This window comes from Mauremys reevesii, linkage group 11, assembly GCF_016161935.1.
Source record: "Mauremys reevesii isolate NIE-2019 linkage group 11, ASM1616193v1, whole genome shotgun sequence".
NCBI classification, from domain to species: domain Eukaryota; kingdom Metazoa; phylum Chordata; order Testudines; family Geoemydidae; genus Mauremys; species Mauremys reevesii.
The window spans coordinates 7,549,922-7,577,701 of NC_052633.1; the positions used below are offsets into that span (position 1 = coordinate 7,549,922).

Sequence of the window (27,780 nt, forward strand, 5' to 3'; positions counted from 1 at the left end):
TTTGCTTTTTTTAACCCCCAAAATGCAAATTTTGACAAATCAGAATGTTTTGAAAAACATGTCGATTTTGATGAATTTTTTCCACATCCCAAGAAGCATTTTAATAACATTGAAATATCCAATTTTGGCATATTGGGACTAAAACATTTTCATTTTTCAGTTCAAGGTGACTTTTTCAAAAAAAAACACAACTTTTTTTATCTAAAAACATTTGAAAGTTTTGAGATCGAAATGGGAATTAAAGGTTTCAGTTTTATAGAAATGAAACGTTTTGATTGACCCCCAACCTTTTTTTGGAATTTGATTCCGCTGGAGATAAAATATTTTGTTTTTGTTCCATTTCAGAATGGTAAAAATGCCCCAAAGCACAGAATTTCCTGTGACGTGGTAACTCTGGGTCCAGCTCACTGCTATTGCAATGAAGTGACTGCAGGACGGATCTGCAGAGGTTCGGTGCTTCCGCTCGTGACCAAAGCCTAATGCAATGACATGTTACTCACACGAGGATTCACATGGATCATTCTTAAACTAGATGTTTCCATTTTAAAATACTGAGGTGGCCTCCAGCCCTCTTTTAGGAAGCTTCTGTCGCTCCTGCCCATGGGGGCGAGAGGGGCGAATGGAAAGAACTTGGAGAACTGCAGAGTGACCTTTGCAAACGTCTAGCCGCACAGTTTCAGAGTGTTGGGCTGGGTTTTAGGCACATGACGCTCATTCAAGGCAGTGGGGAGTGGGCACTTTAAATCCACTGCAAACTCTTGAACACTGCTGGGTCCAATCACTGACTTCTCTGCACCAACCCAAGAGGAAAGCAACTCACTCCACTGAAGCCACCAGAATTACACCCAGCATGTATCTGGCCCACTGAGTTAACCCTCCCAGCTCCCAGCCTTGACAACGCTGCTTTCAAATGCAGACAGACGCCCTGGTTTCACAACAATGGAGACTTGCGGAAGAGACAGAGTGGGTGTGTGCTGTAACAAAGAGCTGGGGCTGCTTTGCCAGACACTGTGGGCTGGAAATCCTGTCAGGAACAGGCAGCAAGTTTCTTTTCGGGACTTGATTGCTTGGGTAGCGAGGTGGAGCCGGAGCTCTGTAAGCACAACTCGGCAGGATTTCCCTGTCCCACGGGACTGCCTCCTCCTCTCTGTCCAGCCCTTCGGAGAATGTGTTGAGGGAAATAAAGATGAAGCTCTGAGCTGAGGCCAGGCATTGTTAGTAAAATTGCAGTGTCTTGAGTCTCCTGCAAGGCACCAAGACACTGAACTGAAAACCTCAGGGCTACAGGATCGAACACATGAATCTCATTCACCCCCGGACTCGCACTGTTTGCTTTCCATTTCCCTTCTCCCAAGCTGCGTGCCTCTCCTCCTGCAATCTCCACTCGCCGTGGGCTGCCCTCGCTGCCCCTTCCAGAGCAGGAGATGAAGCCACCAGCATGGCTCCCGGGGGAGACGTACCCCTGGAAGATCCAACTGCCTCCTTTCATCATGCCCATGTCATGGTCTCGTGATTGTTGCTGACCTAGTCACATGCCTTGAGATTGGCTCTGCACTCAACAGCTCCGGTTGTTAAAGGGCCAGGGGTGGGCAAAGATCTGTTGCTCCCAGGAGTCCCAGCTGGGGAGGCTGAGGCTCCCCCGGCCCTTCCCCCGCTTCCCCCCAGCTGCAGCATGGCCAGCCGTCGGCACCAGCTGGGCAGCTGAGCTCGGGAGTCGTCCTGCTGCCGCTTTTTGAGGCAGCAGGTGTGTGTGGGGGGGGTCCTGCTGCAAGCTCCAGGGCTGGCCAGGGGGGAGGGGGCAAGTGGGTCCATTGGCCCAGGCCCTGCAGGGCCCCTGGCCCCATGAGGATGTCTCCTCCCAGACCTCTCCCCCCCCCGCAGAGCTGCAGCATGGCCAGCAGCTGGGCAGCTCAGCTGAGATCCTGAGTCGTCCTGCTGCTTTGAGCTGCCAGCAAGGTAAGGGGGGAAGGGGCTGCAAGCTCTAGGGTTGCCGGGGGGACGAGTGGGGCAATTTGCCCCAGGCCCTGCAGGGGCTCCTGTCCCCACGGGTATGTCTCCCCCTGCCCTGGCTCCCCCCCCTTAAATCAGAACTTTAATAGGGAACCGGTTGTTAAGATTTTGGCAGGTCATCACTGGCACCATGTGTATCTTGACCAACATTAGAGGGGTGAAATACAGTTTGCTAAGACTTCTGTGCTAATTTATTGATGAAGCGAAATGCCCAGACCCTATATGGCCAATCAGCAAGAACTCTAAGAAACCCTCCACTCCTAAAGTGCAGGACAGGACCCCCAGCTGCAGGAATGACCTCTTTGCACACCCCTCCCCCCCACACTCAGTTGGTGCACTGAGCTGAGCCAGACCAGAGACTGAATATAGCCTTGAAAATGTGGCCCATCTTCATAACACCAAGCACTAGAAACTGACTTCAAGAGAAGCTATTTGTTAGGGTTGAAAGTTCAGCCACTGATGGCTCCCCACCCCTCTCCCCCAGGCCTCCCACCATAGCCAGCCTCACCTGGCCTTTGAGACTCCTGAGAACCACAGGTATGGGGCCAGTGAGATTTCTTGGTAAGGAAAAAGTCCGACTGATTCAGGGCTGTGCATCCGGACTGCCCCTTGTGAGCCTAGCGCTGGAAGCTTTGGGACCACCTGTATCAAGTTGGTTCCAAGAGCCCAAGCCAGTGTATTGACGGAAGAGCTCTCTCAGGAGGTCAGGTATTGGGGGGGAAACAGGTTGGTGTGCTATGACCAGTATTTAGGACAGTGAGTCTGGAGTTCACAGTGCTGCTACGAGAGGCCACCTGACATTGTGACTGTGGCCACAGCAGCTCAGGCTGTTGATGAGTCTATGGATTAGACTTGGTCTACACCTAAGTTAGGTCAGCACGTTGCCCTGTGGTTGGCCACACTCCTGCGTGACATTGCCATGGCAACCTAACCCGCACGGTGGCTGCAGCTGTGTTGACAGAAGAAGGCTTCCATCGCTGAAGCGCCTGTCTGTCGGGGAAGTGGTGGCCTACACTAAAGGAAACCCCATTTCTGTTGGTGTGGGCTGTGTCTATACCACGGCGTCATACTGGCCAATACAGTGACAGAGCTCTGTTGGTACAGCCCCCTGTACTGTACATGTACCCGTAGGGTTAGACTCCCATTAGGATTCTTTTAAGCATGTTGAGCTTGAATGATTGGAACAGGGGTGCAGGGAGGATCATAGAATATCAGGGTTGGCAGGGATCTCAGGAGCTCAGCTAGTCCAACCCCCTGCTCAAAGCAGGACCAATTCCCAACTAAATCATACAGCATCATAGAATAGCAGATAGAATCATAGAATATCAGGGTTAAACTGGAGCCACGTCTCCTGCTACGCTGAGTGGGAAATCGAGGCCTGGGGCCTAACTCTTTAGCGTGTACGCAGCTAATCATCCGAGGGCCCTGGAGCGCACTGTCAATGCCTTTTGAACAGGGTTCTCTCCTCTTTGCAGAATATGGCCCCGAGAAGAACGCAGCAGGTGGGGGCGGGCCCACGGAGCAAGCCTACATCTCCAAGGTGGTTCTGCTGGGGAGCGCGGCCGTGGGAAAGTCAAGCACAGCCTTCCGCCGTGTGAAAAACGACGTCAGGGAATCCGTGCCCACTGTGGGATGTGAGTGAGTGGCAGCAATGAACCAATCCTTTGGTGCAACACAAAGGGCCTGATCTGCGTCTCCCTTGTAGCAGGAGTGTCTCTGCTGAAGTCAGCGGAGCGACGCTAGCGTGAAGTCTGGTTTTGCTTAAGCTCTCAGGCCCAGCAGAGAAGCAGCAGGACGTCACTCAGCAGGCAGGGTTAGGGGCTCCAGCTGGCAGCTCTGGCGGCTAACGGAACGTGACCCAACAGACCCCCAACGTTACAGCCCGTGAGCGCGGGGTTAGTTTGGTTTCTCAGCTCAGGCACAGGACTGACAACGGCGAGATCCGGAAAAGTCTGGTTAAGGCGGCGCAAGCTGTGCAGGCTGATGTGCCCATTTTAAAAGCTGGGCCTTGTCTGACGCTGCTCTTCAGAGCTGGATCTTTAGGCACCAACCTAAGAAGCACGTCTGAAAAAAGTCAGGCCTCAGCATCTCCTGCTCCACTGACACCAGTGGCAAAGGGCCTTTGGAGTTCACTGGCAGGGAGGCTCAGGCCACAGGCAGGACACATTTCTCTGCTGGGGTAGATTGGAGACAGGAAATCATGAACAGGGGACCAGCAACACAGCTGTGTTCATTGTGGAGTCAGAGTGACAGCTAGCGGTTCATTGCAGGTAGTGCAGCATTTAAATAGGTCACCTCAGCGGAGAGTTTTGGTCTACACCTGCCAGTTCTGAGTAACCCAAGAGAGTGTTCACCATTTACTATTAAATGTTATAGATTTTCCCCTCTGCGTTCTCTCCGTGCTCTCCCCCTAGTCCTGGCTCTCCCAGCTGCCCCCACAGAAATACTACCAATCGCACTGCATTATCTCTGGATGGGTGCCAGTCCCAGTCCCAGCGCTCACTGCGACATTGCACCACGTTCTTACTCTTGCTGCAGAAACTGACACAGGCGCATCCTGGAATCCCAGGAACTGCGCTTCAGAGTCCGACCTAGTGGGTTTGGTTGGAACCACCCCTTGTAGAATTCCTGGGTGTCAGAAAAACAGACGTAACACTCTGTTCTGCCCTGTTTGTGACAGAGGACGTATGACAACGGAGCCTCCAACGGATGACATTTAAAAGGCTATCTTCCCAGACTCCCAGCAGCTCTGCCCATGATATCGCTCCAGTCACTCTAGTCAAAGCAGCCCATCTAGCCTCTCCAATGTGATCAGCAAACCTGCCTTTGACATTTTCCTGGTGTTTCAACAGACACCCACTCACACTAGAACTAGGTGAAATTTCAGCAGAACATTTTTTCTGAAAAAGCTGCAGATCCAGGGACACGACCACATTTTAGGAGTTCATGGTAACAGTGTTCATGTAGCCAGGTTGGTCCCAGAATATTGAAGAGACAAGGTAGGTGTTTTATTGGACCAATTTCTGTTGGTCGAGAGGACTAGGGTGACCAGATGTCTCAATTTTACAGGGACAGTCCCAATATTTGGGGCTTTATCTTATCTAGGTGCCTGTTACCCTCCACCCCCATTCCGATTTTTCACACTTGCTGTCTGGTCACCCTAGAGGGGACAAGCTTTTGAGCTTTACAGAGCTCTTCGGGGTCTGGGTAGGAAGCGGAGGATTTAGCTGTAACACTCCGGTTCCTTCCTCAGACCTGAAGAAGAGCTCTGTGTAGCATGAAAGTGTGTCCCTTCCCCCAACAGAGGTTGGTCCGAGATAAGATCTTATCTCCCCCACCTTGTGAGTTCATGGTAGTTTCACTGAATTGTTTTTAAAAAAAATCACAATGTTTCATTTTTTTGGTTTGAAATGACTTTCAAAAATTCCTTTAGTCTTATTTAAAAAAAAATTATTTAGAATGGTCCAAGTTAAAATAAATGTTTCATTTGACCCAGAATAAAATTTCTCTCGACGTAGAGTCAAAATCTTTGAAACATTTCATGTGGTGTTGGACTTGCAATCAATTTTGTTTTGACTTTTCAAATTGCCAACAACAAAACCAAACCACCATTATTCACCCAGTTCTGCTACGCGCTCCCATCATCAGAAGCAAAAACATTCATCTCAGTAGGCAACATTGGTGGAAAACATGGCTTTAGTTTTTATTGGAGATGTCAACACAAGGTCGGTTAAGTCTCTTTAGGAAGTTTTGCAAGCTTACAGACCCTGGTATGAGCTAGAGAGACCATTGATGTCCATGGATCTGATCCCCATCTGTTAGATGCTGACTTCAATGTAGGCAAGGCCAATTTACATAAGCAAGGATCTGGCTCGGTGTCTTTACGTCAGAAATAGGCAGAAAGACCCTTTTCTTCCTGTTTTAAAGAAGGGCCCCGACCTTTGCCAGGAGAGTGGGGATGGAGGGCCCAAGGGGTCTCCCACGCTGCCACACACACCAGGCAGTCACAGTGCCTAGACCAAGGAGTGTGGTGTCATTCGCCTACGTTACTTGGCACTCAGAGAAAGCTTCTGTCCCTCCCAGGGCTCTCTGGAGAGCTATGGCTCTGTACTGCCCCCTTTACCTCAAGCCCGTGTATTTGTCAGACAATCTGGCCCTTAACAGATGGCTTCTGCCTGTCTACTGTGCACAGCCGCACATTTGAGCTGCTATAGCACTTTCAGACCAAGGATCTTCAAACATTTTGCAGACATTTGCTGGCTTTCGCAGCACTCCAGGGAGGTGGATTTTAATTAGACCCATTTTCCATCTGGGCAAGCTGAGACAGGAAGGTTAGGGGCTAGGCTGGGACTTGGCCCACACATTTGCCTGGGGGAGTATGGGAGAGCAAAGGCCTCTGCCCCCCTTTACGCCTCTGGGCCAGGTGTGCAGGAGCAAACGTGCACCTCTCACTTCCCTAGAGCAGGGAGAGAGGGGAGCAGGCATGGCCTTGGTGTCACCCCCGCCCACTGGCCAGCAGAGCCCTGCCAGTTTGGGGGTGGGGCAGGTTTGCTGGCATGGGCTAAGAGCAAGAACAAGCAGTTGTAGCTCAGAAGCATCTGAGCACCTCCCCGGGGCTACTCCTGGGACAGCGCTGCTTCTGTATAATCAGGGCTGTGCTTAGGGGCCCACGCGAGCCTTAAGTGACTTGCCCAAGGTCATACAAATCAGTGTCGGGGAGATTGCAGTATTTCTGTTACAGCAGCACCCAACAGGGGCCAGGCACTGTACAGCTGGATTAGAACTCAAGACTCCTAATTCCCACCCTGCCATCACATTTCCTCCAGCTAGACAGCTGCAAAACCAAAGCTTGCTAATGCCACTAATATTGATGGATTGAGCAAGAACCATTGTTCTCATTCCTCTTCCCCTCCCCATCTCCCAGCTACACCCTGCTGATGTGCATTGGTGTACTACCGGGCTGTGATTGGGTAAGACCAGTTCACCAGCCTGTTTGTTACATTGCTTTTGGTGGGGGAGGGGTGATTTAATTCGCTCTCTCTCATCCTCCCTCCACCCCGCAGCCCTTTCCAACTGAATCTCGACACCCATCTTTCACACAGATCACCGAGATGAAGGTTAACATTAATTAAGGTGCATGCTATGGCTTTCTCAAGGAGCTGTCCCATCTCTGTCACTTCCAGGTTCTTTCTTCACCCAGCTGGTATGTTTAGAGACTGCCACGATCAAGCTTGTGATCTGGGACACTGCAGGACAGGAGAAGTACCATGGTGTTTGCCATCTTTATTACAGAGGGGCGAATGCTGCCCTTCTTGTATTTGACATAGCCAGAAAGGTAAGAGCAGCGATGGCTTGTTCTCCTGCCTCTCTCCTCCAGAAGGGTTTGCCTTTATCTTTCTAAAATATCCCAACTGAATCTTGATCATGCAGCCACGCCGCTGGTAGGCTGCAATAGTTCTAGTGTAGGGTCGCTTCCCAATACGTCTCCAGACATTTCAACCAAGACTGCTTTTTCCTGCGCACATCACGTAAGGGCTACACATCATGGGCAGGTTTATCCTTCTCTTCTGGTAAAGATGGGTGAAGACATGCAAGGAACTGGTACAGACATTTCACTGACAGTGGGCAATATATGCTCACGTTTCCCCATAAAAGCCAAGATTTCTCTGTCTACCCCTGCCTCCCAGCCCAATCCACCTCTCCAGCCAAGTAGGTAATGAGGGAGCATCACTAAGCGCTCTTTGTTCCCCTACCTTCATGTAACCCCCACACCTTCTGGGTGTGGTGTTCTGTCCCATCTAGTAGCACCGAGACCACTTAGAGCAGGGGTAGGTAACCTATGGCATGTGTGCCGAAGGCAGCACACAAGCTCATTTTCAGCGGCACTTACACTGCCTGGGTCCTGGACACCAGTCCGGGGGGCCCTGCATTTTAATTTAATTTTAAATGAAGCTTCTTAAACATTTTAAAAACCTTATTTGCTTTACAGACAACAATAGTTTAGTTTCTATATTATAGACTTCAAGAAAGAGACCTTCTAAAAACATTAAAAGGCATGACTGGCACGCGAAACCTTAAATTAGAGTGAATAAATGAAGACTCAGCACAGCACTTCTGAAAGGTTGCTGAGCCCTGACTTAGAGAGAGAGCTAAAATGAGTCTGCTCTACAGCCTTAGCTAGGAGGCAGTTGGCTTTTAGCTCATGCGGCAGAGGCTCATGCACTAAGCTCCAGAGGCCCCAGGTTCAATCCCACCTGCTGAAAACCAGGGTCTGTTGGTGTTACACTCACTCCCAGCTCCCTAGACTTTAAGGATGATATAGTAACAAAGATTAAATGCATCTGTTAGGCCTGGTCTACACTACACGTTTAAACCGAATTTAGCAGCGTTAAACCAATTTAACCCTGCACCTGTCCACACAACGAGACCCTTTATATCGATATAAAGGGCTCTTTAAACTGATTTCTGTATTCCTCCCCGACGAGAGCAGAAGCACTGAAATCGGTTTTGCCATGTTGGATTAGGGTTAGTGTGGCTGCAAATCGACGGTATTGGCCTCCGGGTGGTATCCCACAGTGCACCATTGTGATCGCTCTGGAAAGCAATCTGAACTCGGATGCACTGGCCTGGTAGACAGGAAAAGCCCCGCGAACCTTTGAATTTCATTTCCTGTTTGCCCAGCGTGGAGCTCTGATCAGCACAGGTGGCGATGCAGTCCCAAATCCAAAAAGAGCTCCAGCATGGACCGTATGGGAGATACTGGATCTGATCTCTGTATAGGGAGACAAATCTGTTCTATCAGAGCTCCATTACAGAAGACGAAATGACAAAGCATTTGAAAAAATCTCCAGTCTAGGATAGACAGAGGCCACAGTACAGTGCTGTGTGACAAGCATAACGGAAAGCCAAAGAATCAAATGGACGCTCATGGAGGGAGGGGGTACTGAGGACTCCAGCTATCCCACAGTCCCCGCAGTCTCCGAAAAGCATTTGCATTCTTGGCTGAGCTCCTGTCATAGGTTTATTCCCCACTTTGAACTTTAGTGTCCACAAGATGGGGACCTGCATGGACTCCTCTAAACTAAAACCCTAATTTAGATCTGGTATGCTGCCACCAGCTAGAAATTCCAGTGTCTAGCACACTCCCTGTTCCCCCAAAACTTTCCCTAGGGAACACAGATCCAAACTCCTTGGGTCTTAACACAAAGGGAAATAGCCCATTCCCCCACCTCCCCCTCCCTTATCTGTCGGGAGAGATCACCTTGATTCAAACTCCTTGAATCAAACAAAGAGGGATTCTCTTTCCCTCCTCCTCCTCCTCCTCTTCCCCTGAGATTCCAAACAAGGGAAGAAATCAATCAGGTTCCAAAAAGAAAAGATTTTATTAAAAGAAAGAAAGAAAGTACACTATCACTGTAACACCAGGATGAAAAAATTACGGGGTTTAACTTATAAAACTGGAGAGACTTCCCTCCCCCCTTTTCTCAGGATAATCAAAAATAACAGGAAACAGAAATAAAGAGATTTCTCCAGCAAACACACATTTGCAAATACAGAAATTAATTATAAGACTAATCCGCCTTTCTAATACTCACTATACTGAATAGAAGAACAACTTCAGGAAACTTGGAGAGCCTGGAGATATGTCTGGCCCCTCTTAGATCCAAAGAGAGAACACCCCCCAAACAAAGAACACAAACAAAGACTTCACTCCACAGAGATTTGAAATTATCTAGTACCTTGATTGGTCCTCTGGTCAGGTGTCCATCAGGTTACTGAGCTTGTTAACCCTTTACAGGTAAAAGAGACCTTAACCTTTAACTATCTGTTTATGACAGCTCCCAATCCCAGGAAAAAGCGCGGAATGATTGTCTGCCGTTGCTTTCACGGAGGAAGGATTGAGTTGTAGCAACAATGAAGCCAAGTCAGTCAATCTGTTCCAGTGGAGCCCCCGAACAGAGGTTTTCCACATCCTTTTATTATAATTGGTTACATAAATCATCATATCATGCGCATGTACAAACTCAGTCCACTTCTTGCCCTTTCTCCTAATTGGTGCTTTATGCATAGCGTGTTCCAGTGGTAATCACCTGGCCGGCGCATAATCAGTGCGTCTCCTGACCGGATGTGGGGGGGGGGAACCACTTCAGCCGCTCTATGAGACGGGGCGGTTTTCCATAGTGCTTAAGAAGTGTAAAATCCCTACATCCCCTCCTTTTCTGTTTTTTCGACCCGTGCCTGGTCCGCATGTTTCATGATTTTATATGCATACATGACGGCTTGGTGTGTAGGCAGGGGTTTGCGCCGACAGAGTGTAAAACACATTCTAATTATATTAGGAATACACTGAGCAAAGCAACAAAGACCAATCAAGCAGGCGATGACAATCAGAGCATATTGCAGAACAGTTCGGACCCATCCCATGGATGGCAGCCACGCCCAAAGGTCATCCCACCATGATGGGTTCCTGTCCTGCTGGATGTGTTGTGCCAATTCTTGGAGGTTATTCTATATATGCTTGAATCCGTTTAGAATTGTCTGTTAGATTAAAACAACACATGCCATATACCTCTTCACAACCCATATGGCTGAGCAATAGCAGGTAATCAATTGCTGCTCGATTATCTAATATGGCATTGCGAAGCTCCTCCTGTTCTTGATTCAGCAAGGCCAAGGCGGCAGACGTATAATTAATATTTTTCGCTAAGGCATATGCCAATCGACTAAGCTGTTGGTGATTGGCTACTCCCAACGCAGGGAGACCCACCAAGGAGACAGCCAGAGAGATGTACTCAGCCCGACTGAAAAGGCTGACATTAGCATTACATTCTGACCTCATGGGAGTTGAGCTTCGCCGGCGTCGGGTACGGGTCTCATTAGTTTGGGAGCCATTCAACATTGACCTTGTGGGGAGTATCAATGTGAGCCTGCTTAGGCAACATTGAGCTTCTGAGATGTTGGCCGGAATATAATTAAAGGTCCTCTGACCACACGTAAAAAACCAACCCTCTGGTAACAAGATGTGCCCGTAATTGCTGGACACATTTTGAAAATGTGTACAGTTCCATTCCGGGGTACCCACCCGCAAACATCCTTTTGGGGGCTTGTGATGTGTGCAATTAACCATCCGTACACAGGTCAAATTGGCGTGATTGGCTACCCATGGGGTGAAGAGGGACAAGGCACTCGCGGGTTTCACATAAGTGGCCTGGCCCCATAGGCTCATAGAAAAATATTGAATCTCGGTGGCATTTATAAAATTAGACATCCCCGTTGCATTTGCAGCACTGCCCGGTGCCTTACATACTGGGACCAGGCAGGTGCCCAACAGGCTATGCATCTCAGGGGCCTGCTGTAAACAAAAGGAAGATTGATTGGCAAGGACCGCAAGTCAAGCCCATATATTATAACGCATGCGGCTATGCAATTCGGGTTCGGCCCCAACCGGTAACACACAAAACCAACACAACAATGTGGTAAAAGAATTAGCGGTCAAACAGGCAAAGATAGCAGCAGTAAAATTTTCGGGGGTAGGCTCGGCCTTGTTATTCTCCAGCGTTTGCTGAGCCTGCTGCACCAGCCGCTTCACCTGCCCCCAGGTAACCTTCGGTGCCGTCTTCGTGGCTCGGCACGCTGGAAAGGTCTCGGTTAGGTTCAGATTGAAGTTGCGTATCGGGTTCTTGAGGCTTTGATGCCACGTCATCGTGCCACGGTCGCACGTTTTTGGCAGGGACCCACAACGGACCTGTGGGAGTAAGCACAGTGGCATGCCCCCGTCCCCAGGTTATCAATGGAACGGGGCCATACCAATTAGGGTCCGGGCTCTGCCTATATTTGACAGATGGGCGTGGGAGCGGGGTTTCCGTCTTAAAATGTCGTTCAGTGGCTGTAAAATTTTGAAAGACATTTAAAGTATTTAGGGTAAACAATACTATCGCTAATTGATTTTGCTTGGCGCCCAGGGATGGCCCATCATCCCCCACTTTTTTGTTTTGCTTTTTTAGGTACTCTTTAAGTGTATGATTGGTTTGTTCCACAATGGCTTGACCAGTGGAATTATACGGAATACCAAAGACGTGGTTAATTTGCCACTGCATGCAAAAATCCGCAAACCTTTGAGAAATGTAGGCGGGGCCGTTATCGGTTTTTATCTGTCGGGGGCGGCCCATAACGGCCACCGCAGCAAGAACGTGATTGATTACATGTTTGGCTTGTTCGCCCCGTTGGGGGGTGGCCCAAATATAATGAGAGTAGGAATCAATGGTGACATGTAAATATTTCCAAGGAGAAAAAGGGGGATAAAGCGTGACATCCATTTGCCAAATTTGGTTGGATTGAAGGCCGCAGGGATTAACACCCAGTTCGGGATAATGATGAAGACTTGCACAATGATTACAGGTTTGGACAATAGGTTGGGCCTGAATTAGAGGGATCATAAAATACTTCACTAAGGATTTAGCATTTTGATGAAAAAATGCATGACTATCAATGGGATCCGAAAAGACGGGAGTTAACTGGAGAGGGGAGGGACTGAGTTTCGCCGCTGAGTCGGCGACCCGGTTACCCTCCACTAAAAATCCAGGAAGTGGCTGGTGACTGTGTATATGGGAAATATACAACAACTGACAACAACTACAAAGAGTCAATTGCAGGGTTATAAATAAGGCCATGAGGTTGCTATCAATAGCGGGAGTGACATAGGCCCCAGGCAGGTGTCGCACAAGGTCGTGCACATAAAGGCTGTCCGTAATAATATTAATGGGGACATCCGGAAAGGTTCGAAGCGCAAGGATCACAGCGGCTCGTGAGCTGCGCTTGCGGACACTTGGGGTAAAGTATATTTTGTTCTCCATTTTCCCATGTCCTGCCAGGCTAATACCCCATAGGTTGTCCCACCGTCTGTAAACACCGTCGTGGCATCCTGAAGGGGTTGGGAGGCCAGAACAGGGTGAAGGGAAAGGGAAATATGAGGGGAGGCGGTTAACCGGGGGTCCTTGGGCCCACGGTACTGAAGCACCCCCACGAAGCCCCCAAGGGCCATTTGCAGTGAGGGCGTTAAGGCAATATACTGCTCCATCTCTTTTAGAGGGAGTGGTATCGTGATGGTTTCGGGGTCTTGACCAAACAAGACCAAACAGCGGGAGCGCCCTTTGGTAATGATACTCGCAATTTGGTCCCAATAGGGGGATAACGTTTTTGGTGGGGTGTGAGCCAATGTTATCCATTCCAAAATATGAACCTTCCCGGTGGCTTGATTCATTTGATAAATAGTGGCAGTGGGCTGGCTCAAGGTCAGCATGATGGCATACTGGGGCGCTTGGCCAAGAACTTGTCTATCTACCCACACGGAAGCAAGGCGTCGATTGAGTTCTTGCAACGCTTGCTCGGCGGGCTGCGTCAGCGATATCAGATCGCTAGGCTGCCGGCCCAGGGACAACAAAGAAAACAATGGGGACAGCAGAGAGGTGGGGATATTATAATATGGGCGGATCCAATTAATGGTACCAAGGAGTTGTTGCAACTTCACGTAGGTACATGGGTTTGGGATACACAATTCGGGCAACACCGGAGTAGCATAGGTTTGCAACATTTTGTACCCCAAATATAAAAATTGTGGCACCCGCTGAACCTTTTCTGGTGCAACACAAAGACCATATTTAAATAGCGCAGCTTGCAAATCGGCCTCCCAATCCAGAGGGATGCGTGGGGCAGCAACAAGGATATCATCCATATAATGGTAAACAATAGCCTCGGGGTGAATTAGGCGGAAAGGACACAGAGCCTGTTGCACATAATATTGACATAAGGTAGGGCTATTAAGCATGCCCTGGGGTAAAACTTTCCATTGATAACGTTGGATGGGTTGGGAATTATTTAGGACCGGTAAAGTAAAGGCAAACCGCTCCCTATCTTTGGGACAAAGAGGGATTGTAAAAAAACAGTCTTTAAGATCTATTATCATAAGCTGATAATCATATGGGATAAGATTGGGATTTGGGGTTCCACACTGCAGGGGTCCCATGGGTTGAATGCAGGCGTTAATCGCTCTAAGATCATGGAGCATTCGCCATTTACCAGACTTTTTCTTAATAACAAAAACTGGCGAATTCCAGGGGCTAGTGGATTTTTCCACATGGCCCGCCTGGTATTGCTCCTCACATAAGTGATACAATGCAGAAAGCTTCTCCTGGGGCAGTGGCCACTGTTCCACCCACACAGGGGTGCCGGTCAGCCACACAAGGGGAAGGGCAGTAAACTCAGTCATTAATGGTAAGATGCGATCCAAATTTGCTTAACAAGTCTCTTCCCCATAGGGATACAGCAATATCCAAGATATAGGGTTTAAGCAGAATCTCCTTTCCCCCTTCTCGCGGAGTTATAGCAATCCATCGGGTGCTTTGTTGAGCAGCCTGCAATCCGCCCACTCCCCAAATGGCGGGCACTTCGGATTTGTCCCAGGTGGACAGCCACTGCCGAGCGGAGATGACTGTAACGTCAGCTCCAGTATCCACCAGCCCCTCAAGGGGGATACCGTTACAGTAATAGGTACGCTTAAATTTTGCTCGTCCTATTGCTTGAGTGATCGCCGCCACCTGAGGATGGGCCTTCGCTAAGGTGGACCCGAAACCCCCAGCGTCCCGGGTCACGTTTGTTCCCCCTGCGGGCAAACAGAAGGGAAGGATCACCATCTGGGCCCATGAGTCCCCTTGGTGCAGCTGTTTTGGCATATGAGCCCAGATTTGGACATAAATTCTTCCCATATAATCACTATCTATTACCCCGGGGGCTATCTGAATGCCATATTTTCCGGCATGGGAACGAGGGAGGATTAGCCCCATTGTGCCCGGAGGCAAGGGTCCAGAAAGTTGGGTAAGAATCGCCACCACCTCCCCGGGGAAAGTGAGCTCCCTATCTTCCTGCAACAACAAATTGATTCCCGCACTTCCTAGGGTGGCCGCCGGGGTATCATAGGCGGTACCTCCTCCCTCCTTTGGGCAGGGGCTGGGGGATCGCCCGTTGCCCCATTTCCCGGAGGTTGGGCATTGAGCGGGGGATTGCTACGGCATTGGTTTGCCCAGTGGTAACCCTTCTTACATAGGGGACAAATAGACCTTGGTTTATTGGACTGCTGTTGCGTCCCGGTATTGCCCCCCCCCACCAGGGGCCCGACACTCCCTCTTAAAATGGCCTGGTTTCCCACAATTAAAACACTTTCCCTGGGGTTTGGACCCCTTCTGCATGGCTGCTGCCAGCAAATTAATCTGATGCACTTGAGTGCCAACATCTGTGCACGCTTTTAGCATTTCTGCCAGAGTGTACTCCGGTTTGGTCACAATGGACTGTAATGCCTTGCGGCAGTCCACATTAGCATTCTCATAAGCGAGTTTCCTCATTAATTCCCACTGGGCATCAGGATTATCTACCTGCCTCTGAATAGCCTCCTGTAGTCTGTTAATAAATTCCACATACGACTCTTGAGGGCTCTGGCGGGTGACGGTAAAGGACAGGGAGGGTTTTCCCGTCACCGGTACTTTAAACAGGGCTTTTAAAACACAACGCCCCACAACTTGGAGCGTTACGAGAGGGATATTCGCAGCCTGCTCTCGTATAGCGGCGAACTGTCCTGCTCCATACAATTGCTCGGGAGTATAGCCCCCCCCCCCGATGCCCGCCCCTGTTGTAATGCTTCCTGTTGAAATTCACTACCCCAAATAACATACTGCGCGGGGCTTAAAAGCATCCTACAAAGATCCTTCCAATCTTGGGGGAGCATGCTATATCCATTTGCAATCCCTTCTAACATGCCTCGGGTGAAGGTGGATTTCAATCCCAACTCAGTAACCGCCCGTCTCGCCTCTCGGAGAACGGAATAGGGGAGGGCTGTGATCTCCACCTCAGCCTCTCCCGCTGCGTTGCCAGGACGGTGTGTCACTGGGAACGCAGCTAATAATTCCCCCATCTCCTCGCCGCTCAGTTCTCCCTTCTCCTTTTCCCTCTGTATCATTGCCTGAAAAGGGGACAGCCGAGAAATCGGCCGTGAAGAGCCATCTGCACCCGGACATGCATCATGGCATTCGGGTACCGCCTCAGGCAGCTTAGGGGGCAAGATCCGAGGGTAAGGAGGAGGGGCCGAAGGCGCGGGGGCAAGAAGGATAGCCCTGGATGACGCTCCAACCCCGATTGTCTCCAGAGCCTCCTTACATCGCTGCCAAAGCAGGAGCCACTGCACCGCGGCTCGAGGTTCCACGTGCAGTGTCGCCCCTATCTTTATCCAATCATCTACCAACAGTGACCCGTGATCCAGGTACCAGGGACATTGGCGATCAATTTCAACAAGTAGCTGTTCTAACTGACCCAGGGAGACTGGCCCGCCAGCCTGTCATATGATAGCCTGCAGCTCTTTCGCATGAACTTTCTGCGGAGCTGACAGTTCCCCCCCCCCCATACTCACGAAACGGGGCTTTCCAGCGAGGTTCGGTGCACCGAAGGCTACTCCAGCCGGTGAGCAGGGGGGATCACGTCGGGGTCACCAGATGTAGCAATAATGAAGCCAAGTCAGTCAATCTGTTCCAGTGGAGCCCCCGAACAGGGGTTTTCCACGTCCTTTTATTATAATTGGTTACATAAATCATCATATCATGTGCATGTACAAACTCAGTCCAACTTCTTGCCCTTTCTCCTAATTGGTGCTTTATGCATAGCGTGTTCCAGTGGTAATCACCTGGTCGGCGCATAATCAGTGCGTCTCCTGACCGGATGTGGGGGGGGGAACCACTTCAGCCGCTGTTATTGCCCACAAGAGTCCGAGGTACTCTGCAAGAACGAGACCGACTCCACACTGAGAGTAATTGGCTTTAATGAAGGTAAAGTGACACATCTGCAACGGGGACCCCAAGCGTTGCTGTCACTGAGACGGGGACCCAGCGCCCTGTAGCTCGGCCTGGGGTGAAGTCCTAAAACAAACACAAAGCATCCTCATTTTATACAAACAGCAGCATATCAGCTCATACATAATGCAATAGACACTCTCCGCCCACTGGGGCTGCCTCCCTGGCCAACAGCCAGGAACTTACCACACAGCAGTCCCAGCCGGCTACAGCAGGTCAAAGCTAGCATGCTGTGTCCTACAATAACCGGAGGCTGAGAAAGCGGAACTGCCTGAGCTAAGCCATAACAAAATCTTCCAAGGTTCCCTAGACTGCTACAGCCGCTCTATGATAGGGGGCGGTTTTCCTACCCCCATAGTGCTTAAGAAGTGTAAAGTCCCTACATTGAGTGACGACATTTACCCAGAATCACCCACGAGACTGTTTTTGCATTGGGATCTCAACTCAGAATTAAAATGGGTGGGGGAGACTGTGGGAACTATGGGATAGCTACCTACAGTGCAACGCTCCGGAAATCGATGCTAGCCTCGGTACATGGACGCACACCGCCGAATTAATGTGCTGAGTGGGACCGCGTGCACTCGACTTTATACAATCTGTTTTACAAAACCGGTTTATGTAAAATCGGAATAATCCCGTAGTGTAGACATAACCTTAGTTGGCTTACGCTAATGTCCGTTTCTGATGGACTGTTCCATGGGGACATGTTGCATGATCTCCCACTCCGTTATGCATGTCTTTTCCCTTTTACTGGTAATACGCAACACACAGGAACCGCAACACTGAGGGCCATATGCCGGTATTACTGCCATGGTAGTTTCAGAAGGAGAAGTCCATAGGCTGCTGAAGAGTAACATCTCACAGTAACAGAACTTTATTGAAGAGTTAGACCAAGCTTTTAAGAATCCTTGCCCCATCACAAGAGAGCCCAATCACCTCAGCCCATCACCTGTAGGCTGGGTCTATGAGCCACTGGAGATCCACGGTGGTTGGGTCATGTCTGATGGAGGAGAAGTCATCCTCCTTGGCTTTGGGGAAGGAAGTACATTTAGAGCTGGTTCCATGCTGAGTAGTGCTCCTAGCAGCACTACCTGTGACAAGCTGCACATAACCCATTTGTTTCTACAGTTCTTAGCCCTCACCTGCCAATCTCCTTTGGGCCATGTGACAGCTCCTGAGTGTCGGTTGGTTTATTGTCTGTGTCTCTCTCGCACACCTTTCCGGGCAACTTTTGTGAGAGCAAAGCTATGGTTGAGGGAATTAGAGAAGGAATTTCTTCCCGATGAGCTCGTGACTGTTTTAGTCGCCAATAAGATAGATCTTGCTGCTCAGCGGGAAGTCACCTTTGAGGTAAAAGGTGTCACTGCAGTAAGATCTCAGCACTTGGCAGATTCTCTCTTTCAAAAACACCACGGCAGCATGTTCCCTGAGTGCTGCACTTCAGGCTTTCACACTGAACAGTTTATAAGTAAATGTTTAGGTGAACGCGATTCTCCTAGCTGCAAGCAATATAGCAAGGTCCCACTGGGTGCCAGGGATGTTAGAGGTCATAAATTCCATTTTACCCTCTGTTTCAGCTGCTAATTTTCTTGGATCTTAGAGACTTTCCTGAGCTATGGTGGGTTGGTTCAGAGTGTGCATCGGTAGGTTTCAGTGTCAGAGAGGATGTTCCCAGATGTTGCTTCAAAGTTTGCCATCGATGAGTTGATGCAGAAAAACAATACATAGATGCTTTGAATTACATTAAAAAAATTCAGAAGCCTCACTAGGAGCTGATGCTACATCGCTGACCACCAAGTTCAATGAATGAGAACTGCATGGGAGAAAAAAAGCTGGAGGGTTTAACTCTCGGATCCGTGTCTCCAGTGAGTTTGAACAGGTTCCAGTCAGAGAGCGGCTGCAATGCCTTGAGCTGTGCAACAGAGAAAACAAGCGTGGCCTAAACAGTTCAGCTGCAACCGTGTGACTGGAACAGAAGGAGCGTGAGCTGGGGAAATAGGAAGCTTTAGGCTTTGCAGCAGAATCTGCTGGAATCCAACGGTGGCTCTATCACCGGACACGCTGCTCTTCAGAAAGGTGGGGAACTAAAGTCAGTGTAAACTAAGAGCTTGTCTGCACGAGCGGGGGGCAAGGTCTAGGGTGCACTTGTGTGTTGTGCACTAACAGGCCCATAAGGACCTGCTGGCACACACGGAGAGTTCCCTAGTGTGCGTCACTGCAGCACGCACAGGCCTGTTAGTGCACAACACACTGGAATGTGTCCCACTCCAGTGCAGACTAATGCACCATGCAGATGAGTTCTGAGCCTTAAGGCTCCTTGTACATCATTAGTCTGACAGTGCAAGCGCTGGAGCTAACGACGGGGGTATGAAGCCCTAAGGCAGTTTGCAGTATCCAGCTTGGAGATCTGTTCCAGAGCCACCCTTGCAAATAGCTGGAGATTTCTGCATGCTCCTCTTCCTACTTCTCAGCCACTAGTCAGGAGAACCGCAACTTGCCCTGCTACACTAGTGTTTGTGTCCATTCCGAGATTGCTTCTCCAGGTTGGCACCATGCAGCCCTGTCCACACTGGGCAGGGCCCTGTTACACCTGAGGTGTCTAATCATACAGGGAGGAGCTCTGCCTCCCTGCCAGGCCTAAGGACAAGACCCAATACCTTTTAAATGGAGCCCTTATTTCCACCACTTTCCGGGACATTTACCAAGCTGGATGTGATTACCGTGCAGAACACACCTAAGTCTACTTTGAAATAACCCTGGTTTTGTACCTTCCCCACCCAACTAGGAGGCGGAGGAGTTTGCAAAGAGCAAAAGCTTAATCTACATGGAAACAACCAAATGACCGAGGTGTTTATGGCCATAGGTAAGTTCCAAGTGAGAAGCCGCTGGACAGGTAACAGCGCTAGAGAGACGCTGACATCTGTGCCAGTTGTTTGCCTTGTGAGCGATAGCACAGCACCGCTTGTCTACTCCCAGTTGCTCAGGGGCAAGTAGGGTTGAGTCACTTGACCTGAAGAGGTCCAGGAACTGGAAAGTCTTTACTGTGACTGCAGCAGTGCATTGCCTCTAGGCCTAGACAAGTGGTGACTGGTTCACTCTGGCCTGTCAAGCCTCACAGCTGCCAAGAGTGAGTGAGAGATCCAGAGCAGTGGCTTCCCCATTGCAAACACAGACAGGCTGCCCCTCTGCTGCTCCCCACCCCAACTTCTGAGACAAGCAAACTTCTGGAGTGGTTCTGCCTTTGCCGCCAGGGTGAGGGTGGAACCTGCTGAGTGCTGAATGGGGAGGAGGTTCACCCACCCTTTGGAACACCAGTCACTGGCCCTAGCAATGGGAAAGTGGGAATTTCTCCGCACTCCCCAGATTCCTCACTGTCACTCCCAGAGGATCTCTTCTCTCTGAGACCCATTCCCCTTGGCCCCAGTTATGATGCCCAGACAAACCAAGCTATGTTTCCTTCATCCCTCAGCCCAGAGATCAGAGGCCTCACCCAGGCTGGAAAACAAGATCCCTGCATCCTTCTTCCTTAGGGTGTAGAATAAAGCCCTCGAATCGGCTAGGACAGTAGTGCTCAAACTTTCCAGGAGTCTGATTTGTCTTGCGTACCCCACATTTCACCTCGCTTAAAAACTACTTGCTTGCAAAATCAAATCTACAGCTGTGTCGCAGCACACGATTACTAAAAAATTGCTTACTTTCTCTTTTACCATAATCAATTAGAATATAAATATTGTACTTATATTTCAGTGTATAGTACACAGAGCAGCATAAACAAGTCATTGTCTCTATAAAATTAGAGTTTGTACTGACTTAGCTACTGCTTTTTAATGTAGCCTGTTGTAAACCTAGGCAAATATCTAGATGAGCTGATGTACCCCTGAGAAGACCTCTGCATATCCCTGGTTGAGAACCACGGAGCTAGGCAACAGAGCCAGAGGCTCAGCTAGACTGAGTCAGCCTCGCTCAACTGGACTAGCCCAGAGAGTCTTTGAGGTTTCTTCTTTCTTCAGAGGACAGACACATCCAGCCCCCTCCCAAGAACCAGTTATGCCCAGAGACAATCCCGAGTGGTCAGTCCTCCCTTCACAGGAACGCCGACTACTGCCAAGCCACCAGCGACGCTGGTTTCATGGGAGGTTATCCAGAGCCAACAGTTTGCAGACTCTTCTGGAGAGACGTTTCTTCCCCATGTGCAGGCCTGGAACCCTGGGGCTCTGTCCCACCCATCCCACTTGGCCTCCTGGCAGGTCCGGTGCTTCCATTAGGCGACCCTAGGCGGTCGCCTAAGGCGCCAGGATTTGGGGGGCGGCATTTTGTGCACTCCCCATGGGGCACACGGGAGCTTCCAGTTCTGCTCCCGTCACGCCACCGAAGAAGGATCTTCTGCCGACGTGCCGCAGAAAACAGCGGCAGGCAACTGAGCAGCTCAATGACTGCTGCTGTTGCCTGCGGCATTTCAGCGGAGGGTCCTTCTTCAGCGGCGCGATGGGAGTGGAACTGGCAGCTCCCACATGCCCTGTAGTGAGCACACAAAATGCCACCCCCCCATCCCCCAAATTCTGCTTTGGGTGCCAGAAACCTTGGTGCTGCTCCTGCCTCCTGGGCCTCTGATACGTAGTTTACCCCACAGATGTTAACCAGCTGACCCTATATTACTATATGGGGATTCAAACATGGGGTATGCCGCCAGCTTGACTCTGCACTAGTGCACAAATAGCAAACCACTGCCATTACCTTGGCAGCTAGTGAGATGGCACTAGAGTCTTCTCATGATTGTTCCTATTAATGAAACTGCTTAGAGAAAGCTCTAGCACAGGGGTCGGCAACCTTTCACAAGTGCTGTGCCAAGTCTTCATTTATGCACTCTAATTTAAGGTTTTGCATGCCAGTAATACATTTTAATAACATAAGAACATAAGAACGGCTGTACCGGGTCAGACCAAAGGTCCATCTAGCCCAGTATCTGTCTACCGACAGGGGCCAATGCCAAGTGCCCCAGAGGAAGTGAACCTAATAGTCAATGATCAAGTGATCTCTTTCCTGCCATCCATCTCCATCTTCTGACAAACAGAGGCTAGGGACACCATTCCTTACCCATCCTGGCTAATAGCCATTTATGGACTTAACCACCATGAATTTATCCAGGTCTCTTTTAAATGCTGTTATAGTCCTAGCCTTCACAACCTCCTCAGGTAAGGAGTTCACAAGTTGACTCTGCGCTGTGTGAAGAAGAACTTCCTTTTATTTGTTTTAAACCTGCTGCCTATTAATTTCATTTGGTGACCCCTAGTTCTTGTATTATGGGAATAAGTAAATAACTTTTCCTCATCCACTTTCTCCACATCACTTATGTTCTTATTTTCTTATGTTATGTTAACATGCAGAAATTGTCCATGTCTCTGTCTGAGCTCCATGTGGCCCCTCTTTAAAGACACTGAACGCTATGGCACAGGTTCTACTAAACACAGTCCCTAGTATCCGTTCTCGTTATCCAGCGCTACAGTGCACTGGAATCTGAACAGTCTGGCTTTCTTGGTCTTATCTCTACAATTATTTGATTCTAAACACTTCACTCCTCAACTGTCCTTACCAGATTGCACTGATGCTGATACTGAGAGGTGGGAAATGATGTAAAGGCGCAGTCAGTTACCACAAGGCACAGTATATCACTTGATATAATGTGTTATGTCTGTCGCAAAACTAAATATTTCCCTTCTTAAGGGGAAGGATTTAGAGAGCAAAATGTGATACATTGAGATGTTCAAGGCATTATCGGTTTTCTTTTTTAAAGGCACAGTTTTCAAACGTGGTCCCTAGAGAAAGCTGTAAATTGAATTCAAGCACCAGGTAAGTGACACCAGAAAGATTTTTACTCCAGCTGATCAAAATATCGAGGGAGATACTCTGAACAGGGATTCATTGTCAAGTCAGATGAAGCTGCAGAACTGCCACAGCCGGTCTGTGGGGGAGTCACCACTCCTAGCATGAACATCTCTGCCAGCCATGGGATTTGCTCGCTATTGGTGCAGAGGGTTTCTCCTTTAGAAAGGGAGGGTGGGGAAAAGGCGGAAAGGAGCAGTAGCTCTAAGGTGTGTATTGCAAGTGCTGATGTCCCAGGCGTGCACTGGGACATGGACTGAATCTTCAGTGCTTGCATAAATAAGTATGCTGTTCAAAGTGGGATTCTGGAGTAGAATGATGATCCAAAGCCAGCTAAAGTCATTGGAAGTCTCTCTACTGACTTTGATGCACTTTGGATCAAGCATGTCATTCATAAGTGCACGTCACAAAGATGTCAGCCCACCAATGGGTTTGTTCCATTACAGGATGTTCAAAATGTTTTTGCAATGGATGTTTTCCTTTATTTTTCTGTTTCAGTTGGATCATAAGCACCTACACCAGTCTCTGGGTGCTTGTCCAAAAACGAATATATACACAAATTATACACAAGGGCAGGGGCAGCTCCAGGCCCCCAGCACGCCAAGCGCGTGCTTGGGACGACATGCTGCGGGGGGCGCTCTGCCGGTCACTGGGAGGGCAGCAGGCAGGCAGCCTTCGGTGGCATGCCTGCGGAGGGTCCGCTGGTCCCGCGGCTTCGTGGAGCTGCGGGACCAGCGGACCCTCCGCAGGCACGCCTGCGGGAGGTCCACTGAAGCCATGGGACCAGCGGACCCTCCGCAGGCAGGCCTGCGGGAGGTCCACTGGAGCCACGGGACCGGCGACCGGCAGAGCACCCTCCACAGCATGCCGCCATGCTTGAGGCGGCAAAATGTCTAGAGCCGCCCCTGCACAAGGGCTACATACAAAGAATGTTACTCAGGTTTCAAAATTAAGTATGCAAAAGTTGGGGAAATGCCAGATTTATAGTTGTCCCGGCAACCTTAATTCAGCTCCCAAACTGTGGAGTCTGGGGTCCTGTGGAAAAATTAAGTACGAGGGGGCTGGATCAAGGCTGCATGGTTTGCAAAAGTTGAGAATGTTTTTAATAGCACCAGAGGGCTGTTGTTGGTTTTTTTCTTTTGTTCCCTTGCAACTTTTCCAAAGTTGGAGAAGGTTTGATAAGTTAGAGAGGAAGAAGGGAAAAGTTGGAGGGATATTGCCTGGACATTATTAAGTTTATTGCACACAGTGGTGAAAAGGTGGAGAGAGGGAAAATGAAAAAAAATCAATTTTTCAAAATAATATTTTGTGAAATGTCTTGAAAATCAAAATAATTCCTGGGACTTTCAAGCTGGGTTCTTTTTGCACAAGCAGCCAAGTACTGTGCTTTCAGTTCAAGCAATGAAAAGAAGAGGTCTCTAATACAGAGCCATCTGGACAGCTTGGCCAACTGGGCGCAAGCAAACAACATGTGTTTTAAGTGTAAATATATATATACATCTAGGGGGAAAGAATGCCGGCCGTACTTACAGGATGGAGGTCTCTATCCTGGGAAGCAGGGACTCTGAAAAAAACATATGGGTGGATAATTATTGAACATGACACTCCAGTGCAATGCTCTGGCCAAAAAGGCTAATGCAATCCTGGGGTGAATAAATTAAGGAATCTTGAGTAGGAGTGGAGAGGTTCTTTTACCTCTATATATGGCTGCTGAAATACTTGGTCCAGTTCTGGGGTGGAGAGGATTCAGAGAAGAGCCACAAGGCTTAGAAAACCTGCCTTCCGGTGATACATTCAAGGCGTTCAATCTATTTAGTTTAACAAAGAGGTGGTGAAGGGGTGACTTGATCAGTCCATAACTAGCTCCATGGGGAACAAATATTGAGTAGCGGGCTCTCCAACTTAGCAGAGAAGGGTCTAACAGGATCCAAGTGCTGGAAGTTGAAGCTGGACAAATTTGGACTGGAAGAAAGGTGTACAGTTTTAACAGCAAAGAGTCCTGTGGCACCTTATAGACTAACAGACGTATTGGAGCATGAGCTTTCCCGGGTGAATACCCACTTCATCGGATGCATGTTTTAACAGGGAGAGTAATTAACTGCTGCACCAGCTGACCAGAGTTCTTCATCGCTGACAATTCTGAAATCAAGACTGCTGGAGGAATGATGCTGGGACAGGTCTGTGGGAGGTCAGACTAGCTGGTCATGGTGGTCCCTGTGGCTATGAAAAAGCATTCTTGCATTCAGGCCTAACCAGAGGTGAAAGTAAGCTGGTACGGGCCGGTACGGAGGACCGGTAAGAAAAGGAGACTGACTGAGGAAGGGAGAGAGAAGCCTGCTCCCTGCATAAGAATAGTTTAAACTCAGCTGTTCCCTGATGGTTCAGAACCCAGGGCTAGGTTTCTGGAATCCTTGTGAATTTCACTCACAGTAGCTGGGGGGAGGGGGTCGAGGGGAGGGTGTGTTTGACCATGGCAGGGGCAGTCCTTTTCTGCCCCCGGGATGAGGGCATCTCTCCAATACTAATATACACAACAAATACAAGCATTTGGCTGCACGGCTTAAATCCAGAGCTAATAAAAGCAGGTGGAAGGGGAAAACTCATTGTCGCATCGGTTTCTCGGCTCCTCCAGCCAGGCTGCAGACAAGGCTCTGCATTCCTCCCCATTCTCCCCCCGCTCCCAAGCAGGGTTTTCCTCTAGGCTCTAGCTTGCAGTAGGGAGACTGGCTGAAATGACTGCTGCTGCTGCCTGCAGAAGAACAGTTTAAACTCAGCTGTTCCCTGTGCAGTTCAGTGCCCAGAGTTAGGAGCCGTTTCTGACATCCTTGTTAATTTCACTCCCAGTTGTTGTTGGGTGTGTGTGACATCTGCCCCCGGGTATGAGGGGATCTCCTAAACACAATCAAAATCAGGAACCATTTCAAAGTTCAAATCTATCCCATTCCCTCCCCAGCAGAGGATCATGGTTGTGATGTCCAAACTGCTTGCAGATGCTCTTTGAAATGTTACTGTTTAAAAAAAAAACAACACAAAAAACATGGAGAACATGGTGGAAAGATGTGTCATGATGATTAGGGTTTATTTTGGGCAAAGCAATTTTGCTAAAGCAACTAAAGATTCACAGGGAAAGCAAATAGCCCCCACAGACAAAACTACAAAGGGATTGGAGGGAAAAACTGAATATTCAGGGAAATTATTGTGACTCCTTTGAAAGAAATAGTAGTTTTCATTCCAATCCACCCTCTTTATATATTGATTTAAACACCTGAAATGTCCTTAGGACATCGGGTGCAATCTCAGATCTCTTTTTATTTTGTCCTGCCTGCAGAGGCTGAAATTGACAAAACTTTCTCTAAATATCTTGTATATTTCATGAAGGCTATTCCAGTTGTCCTTCATTCACCCATGACTTCCCCCTCCCACCTCCCTGGCTGGCTGGCTGTGGTTTTTGCCTTGGGTACTTACTCCTTGGCAGACCCAGCCCAGTTTGACCTGCTGGCTCTCTGCAGGCAGCAGCCCACAGGGGCCGGTTGCTGGGGTTGTTGCTGGTCGGTGGTAGGCTGCAGTTGCATTGTTTGTGACACATTCATACACATACATACAGTCAGAGGTGAAAGTAAGCCTCTCCGATCCGGTACGGTGTACCGGCAAGAGCCAGTACGCCATGCTGGACCGCATCGACTTCCACGGCGGGGATTGAAAGGGCTCTGGGCTGCCCACAGATTTAAAGGGCTCAGAGCTCCCCGCTGCTGTGGCAGCCCCAGAGCCTTTGCAGCGGCAGGAGCTCTGGGCCTTTTAAATCCCTGCCCCAGCCCCACAAAGCTCCGGGTTCCCCCTGGCGGCAAGAGCCCTGGGCCCTTTAATTTGCCCTGGAGCGGCTCCCAGCCACCTCTGCAGCTGGGAGCCCCTGGTTGATTTAAAGGCTCTGGGTCTCCCAGCCACAGCTGGTTCTCCAGGGCCTTTAAATCTTGAGAGGCCACACCTCTTCTGGGTGAGGCCACAGTAAGTCCTGTAAATTACTTTCACCCCTGGGCCTAACAGTGCTCAGCCAGGGGCATTATTTTCAGTTGGCTGATTTGTCCTTTTTCCAGCTCTCGCTAGGCACAAGTGTGTGTGGCCGGGGCTCAGCTGGCAACCAGCCCTTCCAGGGACTTTCAGCGGCAAGTCAGTCTCGTCTCCCGCCCTATCCCGCAGTCCCAGCGCAACAAGGCACCTGCTCCGACCTCGACCCGTCTGCGCCAACAGCAGCCACGCCTGGAGGCTTCACTCAACCGGAGCCGCCTGCCTTCCCCGCCTTCATCCCTCCTCCTCTCCCACCCAGCGGAGAGGGAGGCGCAGCCCGGCTCCCAGGAGATGCCCGGCGTCCATCTCCCCTCACTCCCATTGGCCTAGCGGGGGTCGCCTAAGGTGCTGCTGCGGCGGCTGGGTGCGCTAGCCGCCGGGAGGGGGGCGCCAGGCTGGGCCGCCTGGAACAGCGGCAGAAGCGGGGCTGGCTGGCTGGCGAGGGAGCTTTGCAGCCCGGCGGCAGCGGTCGTGACTGCGCCCTGCCCAGCGATGAGCAGCCCCGAAGGCCCGGCCCGGCCAGAAGCGGCTGCGGTGCCCCGGAGCTAGGGCTGCCTTGCCCGCGGGCCGGCGGCTCGGAGCTCAGCAGCAGCCGGGCGCAGAGGAGATGCGCCCCCGGCTGGCACGGCCCCGCTGCGCCCTGGGCGCAGCGCGCTGAGCCAGGCGAGGCCGGCTGCTGCCCGAGTGGCCTGGGGCAGACGGGCCGGGGTCCGCCGCTCCTCCTGCGCTGAGCCGGCAGGCAGGCGGCTCCCGAGGAGACGGGACAATGTACGCGGGGCGCAAGAGGAGGAAGCCCGTGCAGAGGACGTAAGTGGGGAGCCTGGGGTGGGGGGCTCGAACCTGAGAGCTCTGCCTCGGGGGCAGCAGGGCGGGGGGGGTGTCTGTAGCTGGGGTGCACGTGCGCGGATGGGGGGGCGAGGTGGTATTGCTCCCCAGGCGG

General features: G+C 50.2%; 1 protein-coding gene and 1 pseudogene across 1 annotated transcript in view; both read left to right on the forward strand.

Moving 5' to 3' along the window:
- Positions 1 to 2,549: 2,549 nt before the first annotated feature.
- On the forward strand, positions 2,550 to 27,170 carry LOC120374496 (annotated as a pseudogene).
- LOC120374880 (aryl hydrocarbon receptor-like) overlaps positions 26,753 to 27,780 on the forward strand; it is a 113,403-nt gene continuing 112,375 nt past the window's right edge. The window contains exon 1 of the mRNA XM_039495283.1: positions 26,753 to 27,647. Within this exon, the coding sequence (XP_039351217.1) occupies positions 27,607 to 27,647 (41 nt within the window). The 5' untranslated portion in view covers positions 26,753 to 27,606. The remainder of the gene's footprint in view (positions 27,648 to 27,780) is intronic.